The sequence below is a fragment of the Diabrotica virgifera genome, chromosome 8 (genome assembly GCF_917563875.1).
Source record: "Diabrotica virgifera virgifera chromosome 8, PGI_DIABVI_V3a".
NCBI lineage: Eukaryota > Metazoa > Arthropoda > Insecta > Coleoptera > Chrysomelidae > Diabrotica > Diabrotica virgifera.
Window position 1 is genome coordinate 81,252,953 of NC_065450.1, and position 16,655 is coordinate 81,269,607.

Genomic DNA, 16,655 nt, shown 5'->3' on the forward strand with positions numbered 1-16,655 from the left:
TCTCTATCCCTAACGGCCGGTTTAACAAAGTAAAGTTAACTTGTGGTTAAGAGATAACCAGAGGTTACCCCAAAATATGCGTTTTAGTTTCAGGTCAACGGGGAAGCATGATTAACTCACAGAAGTTTTAACCAGAGGTTGGAGTGGGTTACCCTTATGGGTATACCCAGAAGGGTAACAATTATGAAACTGAAACCCATATTTTGGGGTAATTTTGAGGTTATCTCTTTACCACAAGTTAACTTTACTTTGTGAAACCTGCCGTAAGTAATTTAGTTAATAAGGATATTTTATTTAAAGGCAGTTTTTAGATATTCTAGAACATATTATTTAGCTAAGGTACCAAAAATATATGTTGGTCTTTTATAATAAGTATTTTTACTCTAACTCTGTCAAATAACTAAATGGTAATTGTTTGTTGCATTATTTCATTGATATATCCTCCAGAATGTTTATTATAAAGTGAAAAATTAAAGCTTAAACACTTTTCTTATTTAAACAATATAATTAATTTTCTTTTCTCTGTGATAGTATAGTGTTTTGTGTTATTTAGGTTTCCCATAGCAACAAGAGATAAGTTTTTTATTTGTACCTACATGCAGGAGTACAGGGTGATCTTTTGTTCCTCTCCTTTTGGTATCCCTTAACTCTCAAAGCTGTTTCAAAGGAAACTTTTAACAGGGACCTGAAGAAGAGCTTGATTTTGTAGGGCCCTAAACCAGTTACAATAAAATTAATTGTGAGTATTTTTCTTTTTCTTTTTCTTTTGTTATCTTCTGAAAAAGCCTGTCATTTGTAAACAATTCATCAATATAGAAATATTAATTTATATTTTTGTCATTTTACGTACCCCTTTGCAAAATATTGTATTCCAGGAATTTGAACAGAACTGCCACGGTAATTTTGATTTAAATGAGTGAATCAAAAATATTAATGGATAGGCACATATCGTATTAAAGTATGTACAAACTACTAGGTTAACAACGATCATGGCATACCCAGCACCTAGAACAATGTTTTTAATAAATTTATGTGATTAGTGTTTATTTAAAACTATTTACATAAAATAGACAAAAATTTGGTCTAACTATATGGAATAAAAAACACGTGTGTCCACAAAGAAAATAAGTCAGAATACATTTTCTGTACAAACAACAGACTATTCTATAAGTGAAAGCAAATATAAATACAGTTTTGAAAGGAAATTCCTGGTAAATTTTGATTCAACACATTTTGTTTGACAAAAATAATTGTGTTTGTATTGTGCATGTTACCATGGAAATGGCGATCATGGGTATGGAAAAACGGCGATGGCTGACTTTTCTCACTGCAATGGCCGACTTTCCTCACTGCATGAGAAATGTTTCATTTTGATTGTATAACTGCAAAACACTCTTTAAGCAACTACAGCATTTGCCCAAATGTTGAGTCCACGAGTCTTTACCCGTGCGTCATCATTTTAAGCATACGAAATAAGTCGGAAATTTACTAAACGCAACAGCAAGTGACAGAAAGTGGGTGTTACTCCGATCACGGGTTATAGAATAAAATTTGAAGTTTTCAAATAAATAGAATGTCAAATTTAAGTTTTGCTTTAAAATTTTTGTGCATAATTACAGCTACATTTGAAGTAGCTTAATAAATTATTTTATTATCATTGATTAATAAATAAATAAACAATCTATAAAAAAATTCAATGACATATTTCCTTTTTCTTATTTTATTCACTTTGGCGGAACATTAAACACAAGCATTCCTTAACTGTGTCAATGACGTTAGTTTTGTACGTTGTCAAAATTAATCGTAAAATAACATAAACTTGCCATAAAATTTCAAACTCCAATATAAAATTAGTTGTGAAAACAGCTGTTTGTAAACTATAAAAAACTTCAAAATGCAAAAATTCGACAAAATAACAGCAAAAAATTCAACAAACTGACAGCCACAAAAGTAAACAAACCAAAACGTCAGAAATTGTACTTAAAATATGTGAAAACATCCCCAATCGTTTTTTTTTGTACCTATCTCTTTTCAATGTACTGAGTCTAGATCGTTCATAAAAATAACATGTGTTTTTACTTAATAACAGGCGGTAGCTGGTTTGTCATGAGTTTCGTGCGTGGAAGAGAATGTTGCTAGATAAAACGTATGTGTTTTATCTCGCCAGGTATTAATGATGCACGGGTAAAATCTCGTGGACTCAAGTGTATTTAGCAGATTATAGCCAGAGAACGAAATACATAGTTGTCATTGATTAACTTCAAATTTCGTGGATTATTATGGTATTTGAGGAGAAAGAGGAGTAATTTCACTGGCGTCTAAAATCATAGTGTAAGTTTACGTATATAATTACAGTATGGTGCAAATGTTTGGAATAAATTCGTAACTTCGTAAGCCGGTGACTTTAATGGAAAATCCGGAAACAGGTTGATTTTTATTTTTAAATTATAACTTTTTGGCATATATATTATACTAGTGACGTCATCCATCTAGGTGTGATGACGTTATCGATGATTCTTTTAAATGAGAATAGGGGTCGCGTGCTAGCTCATTTGAAAGGTTATTATATTCTCTATTGAGTAGTATAAACATTAACATAATTATTTATACGGGCTGTCCAAAATATTTTTGAAGTTATAATTCTTTAGGCGCGATAGGGAGTGAATTTTTATTACTCTGCACGCATGCGCAGAGAGACAGTATGTTGTTCGTTGCTAAATCTTTTAAGTTACATGTATCCGTCCAAAAAAGGTGTGGAAAAATATATTAGTGTTTTTAGTAAATATATTTATTATAATTTTTGTGTCATTGGATTTATCTTCCTCGGGAGTAAGGTAATACATATTATTAAAACATTTTTATTTAATACTTCACTTCGTTTATTTGTTACCGTGGTTTGTCATAATGTCCGAGAAATCGTCAAAACAATGCCTTCGTAGCCTCATTGGTACAGCATTCGACTTCGGATCGAGAGGTCCCGGGTTCAAATGCGGATAATTGCTGTCTTTTTTTTTTTAATTTTTGGATATTTGGAAAGTGGTAAGTAACTATTAAAATCAGTTTAATATTTAATAAAATAAAAATAAACTGTTAAAAGTATTTTATTTCGCTGAAATCCTATAATAGAAGTATAACTTCTTAGGTGCGTACAAAGTACACACACATTCATTTTTTTAAATTAAATTAATTGACGGAAAAAGAAGAATATATTTGTGTAACTTAGTTAATTCAAAATAAATTTTACCACTTTCAGAAAATAGCAAAAAATGTTTATTTGATAATTATTGTTACGTTTCGATTTAATTAAATGTTCAAACTGCCAAGAGGCAGGTGAGTGTCAGCTTGAACATTGAATTTAAGCGAAAAGCAATGTTAATTGTCAAATAAACATTTTTTTCTGTTTTGTGGCGGTAGTAAAATTTATTTTAAATTAAATAAATTACATATATACTTCCTTTTGTGTCAATTAATTTAATTTAAAGAAATAATAATTGGACACCCTTTACATATAATTATGTTAATGTTTATATTACTGACTAGCGAATTTAATTTAATAGAACCTTTCAAACAAGCTAGCACACGACTCCTATTCTCATTTAAAAAAATCAACGATTACATCATTACAGCCAGATGCATGACGTCACTAGTATGATAAGCTAAAAACCACCGGCTACGAAATATCGAATTTATTCCAAACATTTACACCATACTGTATAATTTTATAATTATTATACTATTATTTGAGTGAGCAATAAGTAGCATTTAATGCAATAACTCACTGCCAACTATTTCGTTCTTTTGGTATACATAAGCCGATTATTTGAGGGTTCATACTTAGACATATTTCAAAAATTTCAACATTTTATCAAAATTGTTATTAACATAATTTTTTGAAAAGGGGCTCATTTTTTAGTTTTTATTTATTTGTATTTAAAACAGCTTTGATATTTTTTATGTCACGTGCTTGTAAGTAGGCTGAAATGCTGAAAAGATAGTGAAAAAACATTTTTTTATATATAATTTACACTAGCTGGCAAATTTTTTTTCTTAAAATCATATTTTCATTATTTATTTATATTAAGAGCTGAAAATTAAAAATATTATAATTGAAGATCTAGATTTTGCAAGATTCATGAAGAAGACGGGAATGAAATACCTGAGGAATAATGGAATAAATAATTTTATTTTTATAGCAATTGCAATGAAGCAACGGGCAGAAAGTATAATGAGCCACTTTTTAAAAAAATTTCTTCGCATTATTTATGGCAGAATAAGAAGGGTGCACCCTTTTATTGCCTTCTATAACTTCATACTCTTCTCTGTTGTAAGATTTTTAATATTTTGTCCTATTTCCTTTCATTCAGAAAACGAACCTGCGCTCAAATAGTGTCACAACTCAAAAAAAATTTTAAACGGTTTAATTGCACCAACAGTTTAATAAAACTATAAAATCTCATCTCAAAAAGTGTTAGGTACGTTTATAGTTCAAGTATTTGTCATTAGATGACACTAGAGTCATTATAATATGATTAACAAAATTCAACGGTGCACCGAACCTAAACACCTATCGACTTGTGCAAGGTATGCAAGGTATTTGTCTACATAAGATGGGTATAAAGCGCCGTTTGTCAAGTTAAAACAGTATAATATGCACATATGTGTTTTCTTTATTCAAAATAATTTGCGTATGTGCTCAAGAAAAGTGACACATTTATTACTTATTTATCTTTCTTTTTCCAGTATTTTTTTACTCTCGTTACTTGTATTTAAAGTTACATCATTAAAAAGTATTAGTCTGTTAACCCAATAAAAATAATGATATTGTCTTTTGTTCTGCAAGAGCCACTTTTGATAAATAATGTTTCGTAAATTATTCGATATATTATCTGTATAGTGTCACAACTCAAAAAATAATAATTTTTTATTATTATTAACAGAATTAATACACTATCTTGCAGAGCTTCAAAAACCTTTATAACTGACTAAAATAGGTAGTTATGATACTATTTTTTTCTACAACCGTGTTAAAAATGCAATTTTTAGCACTTCACAGGAGCGTTAAAAATGCTACTTTAAAGCACTAGTGCTTTAAAATTTTTAAGGCACTGCAGTTAAAAGTGAATTGTCAAATTGTGAAACGTCAAAATACTTATATTTCATTTTTTAACATTAATATTAATAGTAAAATTTGCGCAATTTGAAAAAGGTGGCTTAAAAGGTTTTTAAAATTTAATTTAAGCTGTATTATTGCATTTTTAACACGTTTGTAGAAAAAAACTAACGTATTGACAATATAGGCAGTTTTGACGTAATGTTAAGAAAAATATAAAAATGGAATGTCAGTCAAGTTCAAGTAAAAGTTTTTGTAGATGTTGTCCTGTATTTTAGAATGAATAAATTATAATTGTTGATATATAAGACGTTTTTAGAAAAAATCTTGTATGATATACGTGTTAAAAAGTACATTTTTAAGGCACTCACAAAGAAACTTTTACATGCGTGCTTTAAAATTGTACTTTTAACATTTATATCATAAATAACTATTAACAATTTTTGAATTAAACCCATAAAAGTTCAAGCACAAATTTTAAACGTCGTTTTCTTGATACTTTGCTTTTTTGTTTTATGATACTGTTTGAGCGGAGGTGCGAAAAGTTAAAATTGCTATTAAATGGATCTCTTTAGTAAACTATGTCGAAAAAATATCGTATTAAATAATAATCAATACTATTATCAAATTAAGTCGAATTAAATGAAACTTACCCTTAAATAAGGGACAAATATTGAACAATTTTGTACATCCTACACTCGCAAACTGGCCAAGCGAAGTTTCTAAAAAAAATAACGGTATTCCACAGAATACTAACATTATTAAGTATGGCACCAGAAAAGCACCTGAAAAAAAAACAGGAAATTATTTGGTGTTTGTTTTTGTGTTTAGTTTTTTAAAATAAAGTCAATTTCAAAACATAAAGAACTCTTAAAAGAGGTTTAAAACTGTTTTCAAAAATACTATTTTTCTATAAGTGACATGAAATGTTATTATTTGCCACCTCTGGTCATTTGCTGAAACGTCACTTCTCATCCCATGGGGCAAAACCTATTTCTGAAGAAAAATTATAAAGTATTATGAGAGCTTATCGATGAACGAAGCCTCTTTTGTAGCTGCTAATTCTGGCGACGCACAGTGGTTCCTAATACTGAAAACGTGGTCATGAGGTAAAATAAAAAGTCCCTATTTAGGGATTTTCATGTTTACAGTTGTTTTCTCGTACTTTCATAGATTCGTAATACGCAGGTATATGGATCATACCGGATCTATTCTTATTCATAACTCCGGGACAAGTGAGCCATGTACGACCTTATTTTGGCCAACAGTTAAAGTCAAAAAGAACGCGTATATTGAAAGCTCTGTAAAACGTTGTGTTTTACCAATTTTATTGCTATAAAGCAGGTTTTTTTTTCAAGTATGTATTAATATAAGATAAAAGTTGACTAAAGATTTGACAAAAAATAAATGCATAAAATTTGTTAATGAATTTTTTTTAGTGCCTATTCGTTTCGAATATTGGCGATCATTCTGGCTATAATTATTTTATTACCTGATGCTTTAAATAGATTAGTTGATGTTGTGGAGAATCATTTCCTCAGGTTCTGTAACCATGATATTCTTCTTCTCCCAATTTCTCACTTTACCTTGAAGAATTACCTTTAGTAATCTGTATTTAGTGCAGTTTCTCATTATGTGTCCGAGATATTCTAACTTTCTTCTTTTAATGGTATACATCACCTCTCTTTCTTTGCCCACTCTTCGTAATACGGTCTCGTTGGTTATCTTGTCCGTCCATGATATGATATCGTTAATGAATAAACAGTAAAAATATACTTAAAATAATAAAAATTTCGGAAAAATACATTCAAAATTACATAATTCTGCATACATAATTCTGCGACTAATGTTTATTAATCTCAAAATGTATAGTCAGAAGATAGAGAATCACATTGTTTTAGCTGCCTTTAATTGCCTTTGCGTTGCTGGAAGCTATTTGAATACAAAAGTGTGGAATGACGCATATTACATGATTCTGGCGATTGTTGCGTATGTATGGGCGGTTGTACATAAGTAAGAGGTTCTGAATATTGTACTTCAAAAATAAAATGAACTGTTAATCAGTAATTCCAAAGTACCTTATAGTATATAATTTCATAAAAATATGCGTTTAAAATAAAATTTTCGAATTCCTTTCGGCCATATTGGACCCGCCATTTTGTTTTTACAAACATATTGTTAGATTTCTACTCAGCGACTTTAAACTGCCAAATTTGACAAAAAATTTTACGTTTTAATTGATATCTTCAATTTTTTTCCACCATGTTGAATCCGTCATTTTATTTTTCAAAAAAATAAGGTCAGATTCGTAATCAGCGATGCCAAAAACCGTTTTACTCGGGTCTAATTAGCAAAATACAAGGAAAAGTTATTTACCAGCAGTTTTATTGCTGGAATCAAATCTTATGATGGTATATATTAATAATATAGGTATGCAAAATCCGCAGATAGTGTGTTACTTTTTTTATAAACAAAATGGCGCCCGAAAATCGCGTTTTTTTTCAATTTTTGCTCTATAACTCTAAAGATTTTAACTTTACACCAAAAAGCACCCAAATAAAAATTCACCTTAATTAAATTATGCACAGAAACGTGTTTTTCACGATCTACTTCGACGAAAATTTTCCCCGGAAAATGCGGGTTTTTCCAACAAATTTTTTAAATTTCAATTACAATTTTAGATAAGTAATTGCTTATTAATAATTAAATAACATGGTAATATAAAAGATCTTTTCGCCTAGATCAGTGGTTCCCAACCTTTTTCCCATGATCGCCCCCTTTGACAGGTTTCACCAGTTGTGAATTCCATAATCGCCCCCCCCCCCCAATTAAATTGAAACAAATAATTAATCAGTACAATTTTTATTTATTTTTACATTTCGTAAAATGATAAATTAATGATTAGTAATAATTGAGGGGGTTAGAAGTAAAAGGGTTTAAGTGCACTTTTTTAAAATTTTACTCTAAGTAGGTACATATTCGCATACTTAAATGGTATTAGGACTTGGTGGTAAAACGATTTAAGCATATTTCGCCCTAAAGTCGCCATCTTCGCCATTACATTTAGTTAACTGAAAACAATTGCAGGTTGCTTTGGTAGTAAACAAGTTTAACCGTGCGCTTGAACCGTTTTACCACAAAACTATTTGTAGTATTCTATAAAAACAAATAGTAATAAACGGGGTTAAGTGCGCTTGAACCATTTTACCCCAAAACTATTTTTATATTCAGTAATGTGTAAACACATGTTAATACACGATTAATTTCAAGTAACTAAATATTAGATTTGTGACCAATTTTGAAGACTAATTAAGTATTATGTAACGTGCCAGTTGTAGTTGCCCTGTGGATAACAGCTGAGACAAAAATGATTAGTAATATATGTAGTTAATATCTACAATTGAACCGTTTTACCAGTAACATTTATCAACACCATGTACCGATTCAAGTACATTTTTTTAATAATTGAAAAAAAAAAAGGAAGGATATAGTAAGAGTAATAATATACCCTTACATTTTTATCATTTCGTAGTACCTTGTACACTACACATTGTACACATATTTTAGTTTAATGACTCCTAGACTTTATACAACTCAAACAACTTTAAAGCTGATTATCTCAGAACTATCAAAACTGCACTTAAACCCTTTTACCTCTGGCCCCCTCAATTGTTAATTTCTCATTTGGGCTTTCTCAATGTTGGTTAATAGCAACCTCAAAGCCCCTCTTTCTATTATGTCGAGCCTATTTATTTGTTTGTGTTTCAATATACATACAGAACTAAAACCGGTCTCCACTAGATATGTTGTGGGGAATGCTAATACTGTGGAATTTGGATGTGGGTTTGTAGTTAACGGAAAACTCAAGTCTGCCATAATTGATTTCAAACCAATCAACAAGCGCATGTGTTCTCTAAGGCTTAAAGGAAAATGGTTTAACCTAACCCTCTTCTCAACCCACGCACCAACTGAAGAAGCAAATGAAGATGACAAGGAGGAATTTTATGAAATTCTAGAACAACAGTACAGAATGGCACCCAGACACGACGTCAAAATCATACTGGGAGACTTCAATGCCAAACTAGGTAAAGAGGACCATCTTAGAGCGGTGATCGGTACACATAGCTTACACGATAACACCAATGATAACGGATCAAGATTGGCAGAGTTCGCTGTAGCCAACAATATGGTAGTGAAAACTACACAGTTCCAAAGGAAAAATATACATAAAGTAACCTGGGTGTCAAATGACGGAGTCACACGAAACCAGATAGACCACGTGCTCATCGACGGAAGACACTCTAGCAATATCATCGGCGCACACAGTTTAAGGGGAGCAGAAAGTGACTCTGACCACTTCCTGGTCAGAATAAAAATGAGAATAAGGCTAAACACGAGACATCCAAAGCAACGCCAACAAGGAAACAGATGGGACATTTCAAGGCTCGATCTACCTGATAATGAACGCCAATATCAGTCACTGATCCAAAATAAATTGCAGACAATGGAAGAAGAAGAGACATCAACACCAGAATTGACCATAGACCAGAAATTGCAAAATATAACAAATGCCATAGAAAGCGCCGCAGCGGAAACGATAGGGAAACAAAAGAATAACAAGAAGAAAAACCAGTGGTTTTACCAGGAGTGCGAACAAAGCTTACAGCAGAAAGCAATCAAGAGGCTGGAGCTACTAACGCGACCTACAGAAGAGAACAGGGAAGACTACAACAGAGTAAGGACTCAAACGAGAAGACTTTTGAGAAGAAAAAAGAAACAGTACCTAGAAGCACGAATACAGCAACTCGAGGAGGAACATAGAACCGGTCAGTCTAGACAGTTTTATAGGGACATAAAAACAATGACGGGCAACACGATCAACAGCCCAAGATTTATAAAAGACGATGCAGGACAATTGCTCACTGACGACGAAGAGATAAGCCGCCAATGGAGAAAGTATTTTGAGCAACTCTTAAATACAGAAAACCCCACAACGACAGGGCAACAAAGACAGTACCAGTTAGCCGAACCTGAAATACCAGGGCCCACACTAGCTGAAGTAAAGTCCGCAATTTCGTCCCTAAAAAACCATAAAGCCCCAGGCCCAGACGGCATACAGGCGGAACTACTAAAAAAAGGGGGAGACAAACTACATCTTGAGATATATCATCTTATAACAGAAGTCTGGGAAAGAGAAGAAATACCGAAACACTGGCATGAAAGCCATATAATACCTATTCACAAGAAGGGAGACAAACAAATATGTCGGAACTATAGAGGAATATCGTTAATTAATACAACATACAAGATTATATCCATAATACTGTTTAGAAGATTAACTCCATACGCAGAGGAAATAATAGGCGACTACCAAAGCGGATTCAGACCGGGAAGGTCGACTATAGACCAGATCTTCGTCCTACGCCAGGTGTTGGAAAAAAACTGGGAATTCAACCGCGATGTACACCAAATCTTCGTGGACTTCAAACAAGCTTACGATTCTGTTAGCAGAGAAGCATTGTGGGAGACTATGGTAGAAATGGGAGTACCTGGAAAACTGGTACGATTAGCAAAGGTGAGCACGGAGAACGCTTCCGCACGAATCAGAGTCGGCAGCAACACGTCGGAGGAATTCCTCATTGACACCGAACTTAGACAAGGAGATCCTCTCGCCCCCCTGCTGTTTAACTTCGCACTGGAACATGCAGTAAGGAAAGCTCAGCCACAACTGACAAACGGATTTGCCGCCCAATGATCAAAAATACTATTAGCCTTTGCGGATGACGTGGACACAATTGCACAATCCACCAGAGATGAAAAAGAAGTTTTCACCCTATTCGAGAACGGAGCCAAGGAAGTTGGTCTTAAGGTCAACGAGGACAAGACCAAGTACATGGTGGTTACGAAGAACCCAAGACCAAGGGTTAGACAAAACGTAACAATTAATGAATACAATTTTGAAGTCGTCAAAGAATTTAAGTACTTGGGAGCGATCATAACATCATAACGATCTGAAAATAACTATGAAAAGGACGTGGCAGCCAGGATTATTGCAGGAAACAGGGCATATTACTCGTTAAGGACCCTACTTAAATCAAAAATACTCTCAAGACCAGCAAAAATAAGAGCATATAAGACAATAATTCGTCCCACAATAACGTATGGAAGCGAAACCTGGACTCTGAATCAGCGGGAAACAACAAAATTACTGGTACTTGAAAGAAAGATACTGCGGACTATCTATGGGCCTTGCAGAGAAGAGACAACAGGAGAATGGAGAAGAAGACACAATGATGAACTCCAGACAATATACGGAGATGAAAACATAGTACGCTACATTAAATCAAACAGAATACGATGGGCGGGTCACGTACTAAGATCAAGTGACGAAAGACTTCTAAACGCCACATTCTGGGAAAGGCCCGTTGGAAAAAGGTCAGTTGGTTGCCCAAGAAAGAGATGGAAGGACGCAGTAGCCAGCGATCTACGCAAAATGGGAGTACAGCAATAGGAAATAGCTGCTCAGGACCGAAAACAATGGAGGGAAATAGTAAACGCGGCCAACACTGACATAGAGTTGTAGAGCCAAATGATGATGATGATGAATGCTAATACTACTAATTTGATTGCATTCCACAAGATTGGATACGCTTCTTTTATCCGCGGCCAAAATCTTTCATGCCCACACTCCCGAGACAGACTTTCAGAAAGACATGGCGTTGTAACTTCCACGCTGAAAGGATCGATAAATCAAGTTGGCATTTGTAACGGTTACCCGTTGCCCTTCAATAATTTTTCTTCGCCCGCCTATGGCGACTGAGCAACCAACAGAGGTCGCTCCTCGGACTCGCTTGGCGCTGGGCAAGATCGTAAGCGAGGGATTTTAGTGTGGTCAGTATACTCGTCGCGGACACGTCTGAGATTTTATTCTCATTGTTTGTGACGGAATTGAAACCAAATGAAATGTAACTAAAAGGAAATCGAACGCCTAATACATGTGGGAAAACTAATAAATTAAACTTGAATACATCTGGAAACATACTCATATAAAAGAATTATATTTCACGCAACGCGACGTGTCCGCTGTTTCAGTAAGTACATAATGCATTTATATTATATCTCACATTTCTTCCTTGTAATATTCCATGCATCATTGTAGTCAGGTATTTCGTTAGATTGATTTACCACATACAATTATATATAATCCATATTATAATAATGATATTCATTCCCATTTGCAAAGGAACAGTTATTCAAGGTCATAAGTTTTATTGTTACATTTAAATTTCAATTTACTTCATGTGCTACCATTAGGCTTTTTGTCGTTTTTTTATATAAAAAAATTTCCATAAGTATTATACAGCCTTCTGCACTCTGCGCATGTTCATACTTCGCGCGAGTCTGTCATGTCTACATTGAAGTAACTTCATAAATTTTGACATGAAACATACCTAACCTGAGTTTTTTGTTTTGGATCCCAGTGCAGTGAACTTGTACTGTATACATACTGCTATTAAGAATATAATTAAACTAGATAAACTTTATTTTAGATTCCGTTACATCCTCATTCAGTAACTTAGCCACAGTCAATTAGTGGTTTAATCATTTAGTTACCTTACCTCACTTAAAGTATGTACCAGCAATATTATTAGCAACTTTGCCATGGTTCACTCATAGAGTGTGCTGTTTTTGTTGAAGAAAACCACTACCTGAGTTGACAACATCCAGGATTCTCCAATAAGACTTACCCACCACAGCAGCCAACTAGCTTTGTTGTGCCAAAAGGATTTTTCCTAAGGACTTTCATTTTTTTAACCATCGGCTGTTGTATAAGATAAGTTCTTATTTACTTTAATTATTTACTTTAGGTAATCTAGATTTGTTACTCTGTAAACTAATTGTATATATACAAATAGGTGAACTAAGTGGTACATATTTTCGGGATAGATAGGTTTTAGGTCGTTGTTTTTTTTTTTCTTTCTTTGGTTCTATATAATTAGTAATTTGCTTAAATAAATCAAATCAGGTCTTCCTTTTTAATAATAACTATAAATCATTGTATCTTAAAATTTAATAGGAAATCGGGGGTAAACTTTTGTCGAGGTTTTAAAATAGGGAATATGTCTTGAAGGTTTTTACATTGTATATAGAGTCACTGACCCACTCATTTATATAAGTAATTTTGCTAGGTGAGATACATTTTTTTGCAACCGTAGCTGTTATTTTAGTGTACCTATCTCACTCTAGGCTAGTTCAATTTAGGAAATACTTACTAACTTTTTAGTTGTAAGGACGTAGTGCTATTCTGACGGACTTTTGATTTGGATTTTGATTTTAATACCTTTGCTTGGCCAGTGATAGTGGATAATTGCTTGTTAATTAGCCTTTGCGGTCCTATTTGATTTTTCCCCGTCCACTATCACTGTTATTACGTTGCGTTATATGTAAATTGTTAAAATTTAACATTTATTGTTAATATATTTGTATGTATTAAGGTTGGTGTTTTATTTCAGTCTGTATTACCAGTATATGACATAGCAAGACAAGATCAGTATTTAGTATTTTGAATTTCAGGTGGTTGTAACCAGTGTCATAGAGTTCCTGTTGTTCGTTACTTCAAAATCTCGAACCTGTCCAACTTCTTGGTTCTGAGAGCCGAGTTGTTCGTTCGAGTTGGCGCCCTTTTTTCTTCTTTTTTCCTTGTTGTAACTCGATATTATTTTATCTCTAGCATTCTTATCTATTTTCCTTCCATTTTTGTATTAACAGTCTCATTTTCTTCCTAGTTACGATCATTTCATTACCAAATTTTCTTCTCATATCTCCAAAGCCAATATTCGGTGTATTGATGCTAGCCCGAATACTCACTTGAGATTTAGCGTCTCTCTGCCCTTTTAATTTTTTTCCTGAGCTAAGCCCCTCTTCTTGTCGTCTTAAATCTCTTATCATTTATTTTCCCACTATTTTGTCAGTTCTTCTTTTTCTTTAAAAATCTCTATACCCAGAGTATAGAGGTTTCAATTGGCTAGACCCAACGTGTGGCTTCTTTTACATTTTTGGCTTTAAAAATATTTTCTTTAATTTTTGGTTTTTATCTTGGTGATTTCAGTGATTGGGTTTGGTAGATTTTCACTTTGACGTTGAGTTTTGTACTTCAACTTGTTTTTTTTTGGGACATTACCTTATATCTATATCTTGTATAAACTTGTTTTGCTATAGTATACTATGTGGACTGAATAAATCGCTTTGTTTTGATTGGTTAAATAATTAATAATAGATTAAATTGAATTAAATTAAAATTAAAAATTTAAATATCTTGAATTTAACGATTTCACTTATTTTTACAAGTCCAGAGTAGCATTAAAAGAGAATCACTACCTTGAATTAAAAGTATTATTCAATTTTAGGTTTATCGGGAGTGTAGCAGTACATTTCATTGGATTTCACGACTGGACCAAACAAATAAACATTGCTGGTATAGGTATCGACTCACAACATTAACTTGAGGACAGAGAGTAAGTTACACTTTACCTACTTACATTTTATCTCATTCTCGTGTTTACTTCCCAGTTGTTTATAATGACATCGTTTAAGGCAGAACATCTCTTAACTCCTGAACTAGACTATGAATTAAAAATTCGTCAATTAAGTGATCCATCTTTGACTACGGATGATGCTAAAATAGTGGTGTTGAGAGGTGCGTTGAAGCAAGCTTCAGCAAATCGTAGTTATGCTGTTCTGTCAGCTTCCCATCTCAATTTTGTTGATGAGGTCCGTGAAATAGAAGCCACTCTTACAGATCTAAAGACCCAAATTACCTCTTTCGTTGGCTCCTATAGTGATGTAGTATATGGTCGCTTGACTTCCCGTTTAGGTCATGTTTCAGGTAGGGTTCATTTGTTAGAGTCGGTAAATGAGGAAGAGGATGCCATTAAGAAGTCTCTCAACTTCAAGATACTTAATCTGGAAGGCGAACTTGAGTATAAAGTAGTTCCACAGGCTCACTCCACTCCTCATAACCCTAGTGTTTCAGTAAATTCCTTCCCTTTCTTTAAGTCGGCTCCCATTTATAAATGGGGCGTACATTTTTCTGGTGGTTCTAATGAAAATGTTGTTGGTTTCTTGGAGAAAGTAGAATGTCTGCGTCTAGCGCGTGGGAACAGTGAAGATGAGTGCTTTTCATCAGCAGGTGATCTTTTTAAGGATTCAGCCTTTACTTGGTACCTCAATAATCGAGGTAGTTTTACTTCATGGCAAGAGTTAGTTGCCAAAATTAAGTCTGATTTTCTTCCTTACAACTATGAAGACAACTTATTAGACGAAATTAAATCCCGGAAACAAGCTCCCCAGGAGAAAGTCACCATCTTCATCAATGCAGTTGTCAGTTTGTGTAACCGTCTGGAAGTTCCTCTTTCTGAGTCCCATATAGTAAGAATTATTAGGAAAAATTTGTTGCCGCCTTATCATCCGAGTCTGGCACTCACTGATATTATCTCGATTGCTGATCTTACAGAAAAATGTAAGAGGTTAGAAGAAGTTTTGTCATGGTCTTCTGAACCTATATCTAGTGTCCCAAGTCAGTCAAATTTCAGAAATCAGGAATCGTCCTTTTCTGATATGCAAAATTATTCCCGGTCTGGTAATGTCTCTACTTTTAACTCCAGAATTACCTGTTGGAATTGTCGTCAGCCAGGACATGGGTATTTTGACTGTTCTGAACTGAGAGGGTTGTTTTGCTATGGGTGTGGACATCAAGGAGTCCGTAAGTTTGAGTGCGAATTCTGTTCGGGAAACGACAGAAGGGGTGGGCCGTCTCCCCTGGCTCCCACTCCTCATCAAAATACAGGGAATACCCTAGAAAATCCTCAAAACCCAGGAAGCAGTTTCTCGAGTCAGGAGGCCCATGCCTCAACCACCCAAACATCCCAACCTCCACCGAAAGACAAAAGACCACGGAACGGCAGATCCCAACCGAAAAGAGGACGTTAGTTGACCATGTCCTTTGTGATTCTTCTGTAGTTTCTCCAAGTAATCCCTTATCTTCCCTCATTGATATTGACATTAATTCATTATTAGTTAGAAAAAACAAGGATAATCGTCCATACCTTGAAATATCTATCTTAGGACATTCTTGTTTAGCTTTACTGGACACAGGGTCCAATATCTCTATTTTAGGTTCTTTAGGTCTGGAATTTCTCCAGAATTCTAATTTTAAGATAGGAATGGATGAGAGTTTGCAAGTGACTACAGCTGATGGTCAGGTCCAACCAATTTTAGGTCAGTTCACAACGGAGATTTCTGTTAGTTCATGTAAAAGGATGATTACATTTTTTGTTATACCTTCTGTTAAGAATTCAGTTATCCTAGGGATGGATTTTCTGAAAACTTTTAATAGTGAATTGAATTTTTCTGAATTTTCTTCTTCTTTTAATATCTCTTGCGTTGATGCAGGTAAAGATATGAGTAGACTTAATGCTCAGGAGTTAGAGCAGTTGAATAATGTCATCAAATCCTTCTCTTCTATCTCTTCGAAGAATCAGTTAGG

The 16,655-nt window shown here is 33.8% G+C and overlaps 1 protein-coding gene across 3 annotated transcripts in view; it reads right to left on the bottom strand.

Annotated features, from left to right (window-relative positions):
- The window catches only part of LOC114337564 (sodium- and chloride-dependent glycine transporter 1), a 175,052-nt gene that overhangs the window by 95,085 nt on the left and 63,312 nt on the right, over positions 1 to 16,655 (bottom strand). For all 3 annotated transcript variants that reach the window (XM_050659899.1, XM_050659897.1, XM_050659898.1), the window contains exons 3-4: positions 5,764 to 5,895; positions 851 to 1,005 (exon numbers count right to left, since the gene is read on the bottom strand). In XM_050659899.1, coding sequence (XP_050515856.1) covers positions 851 to 1,005; positions 5,764 to 5,895 — 287 coding nt within the window. The remainder of the gene's footprint in view (positions 1 to 850; positions 1,006 to 5,763; positions 5,896 to 16,655) is intronic.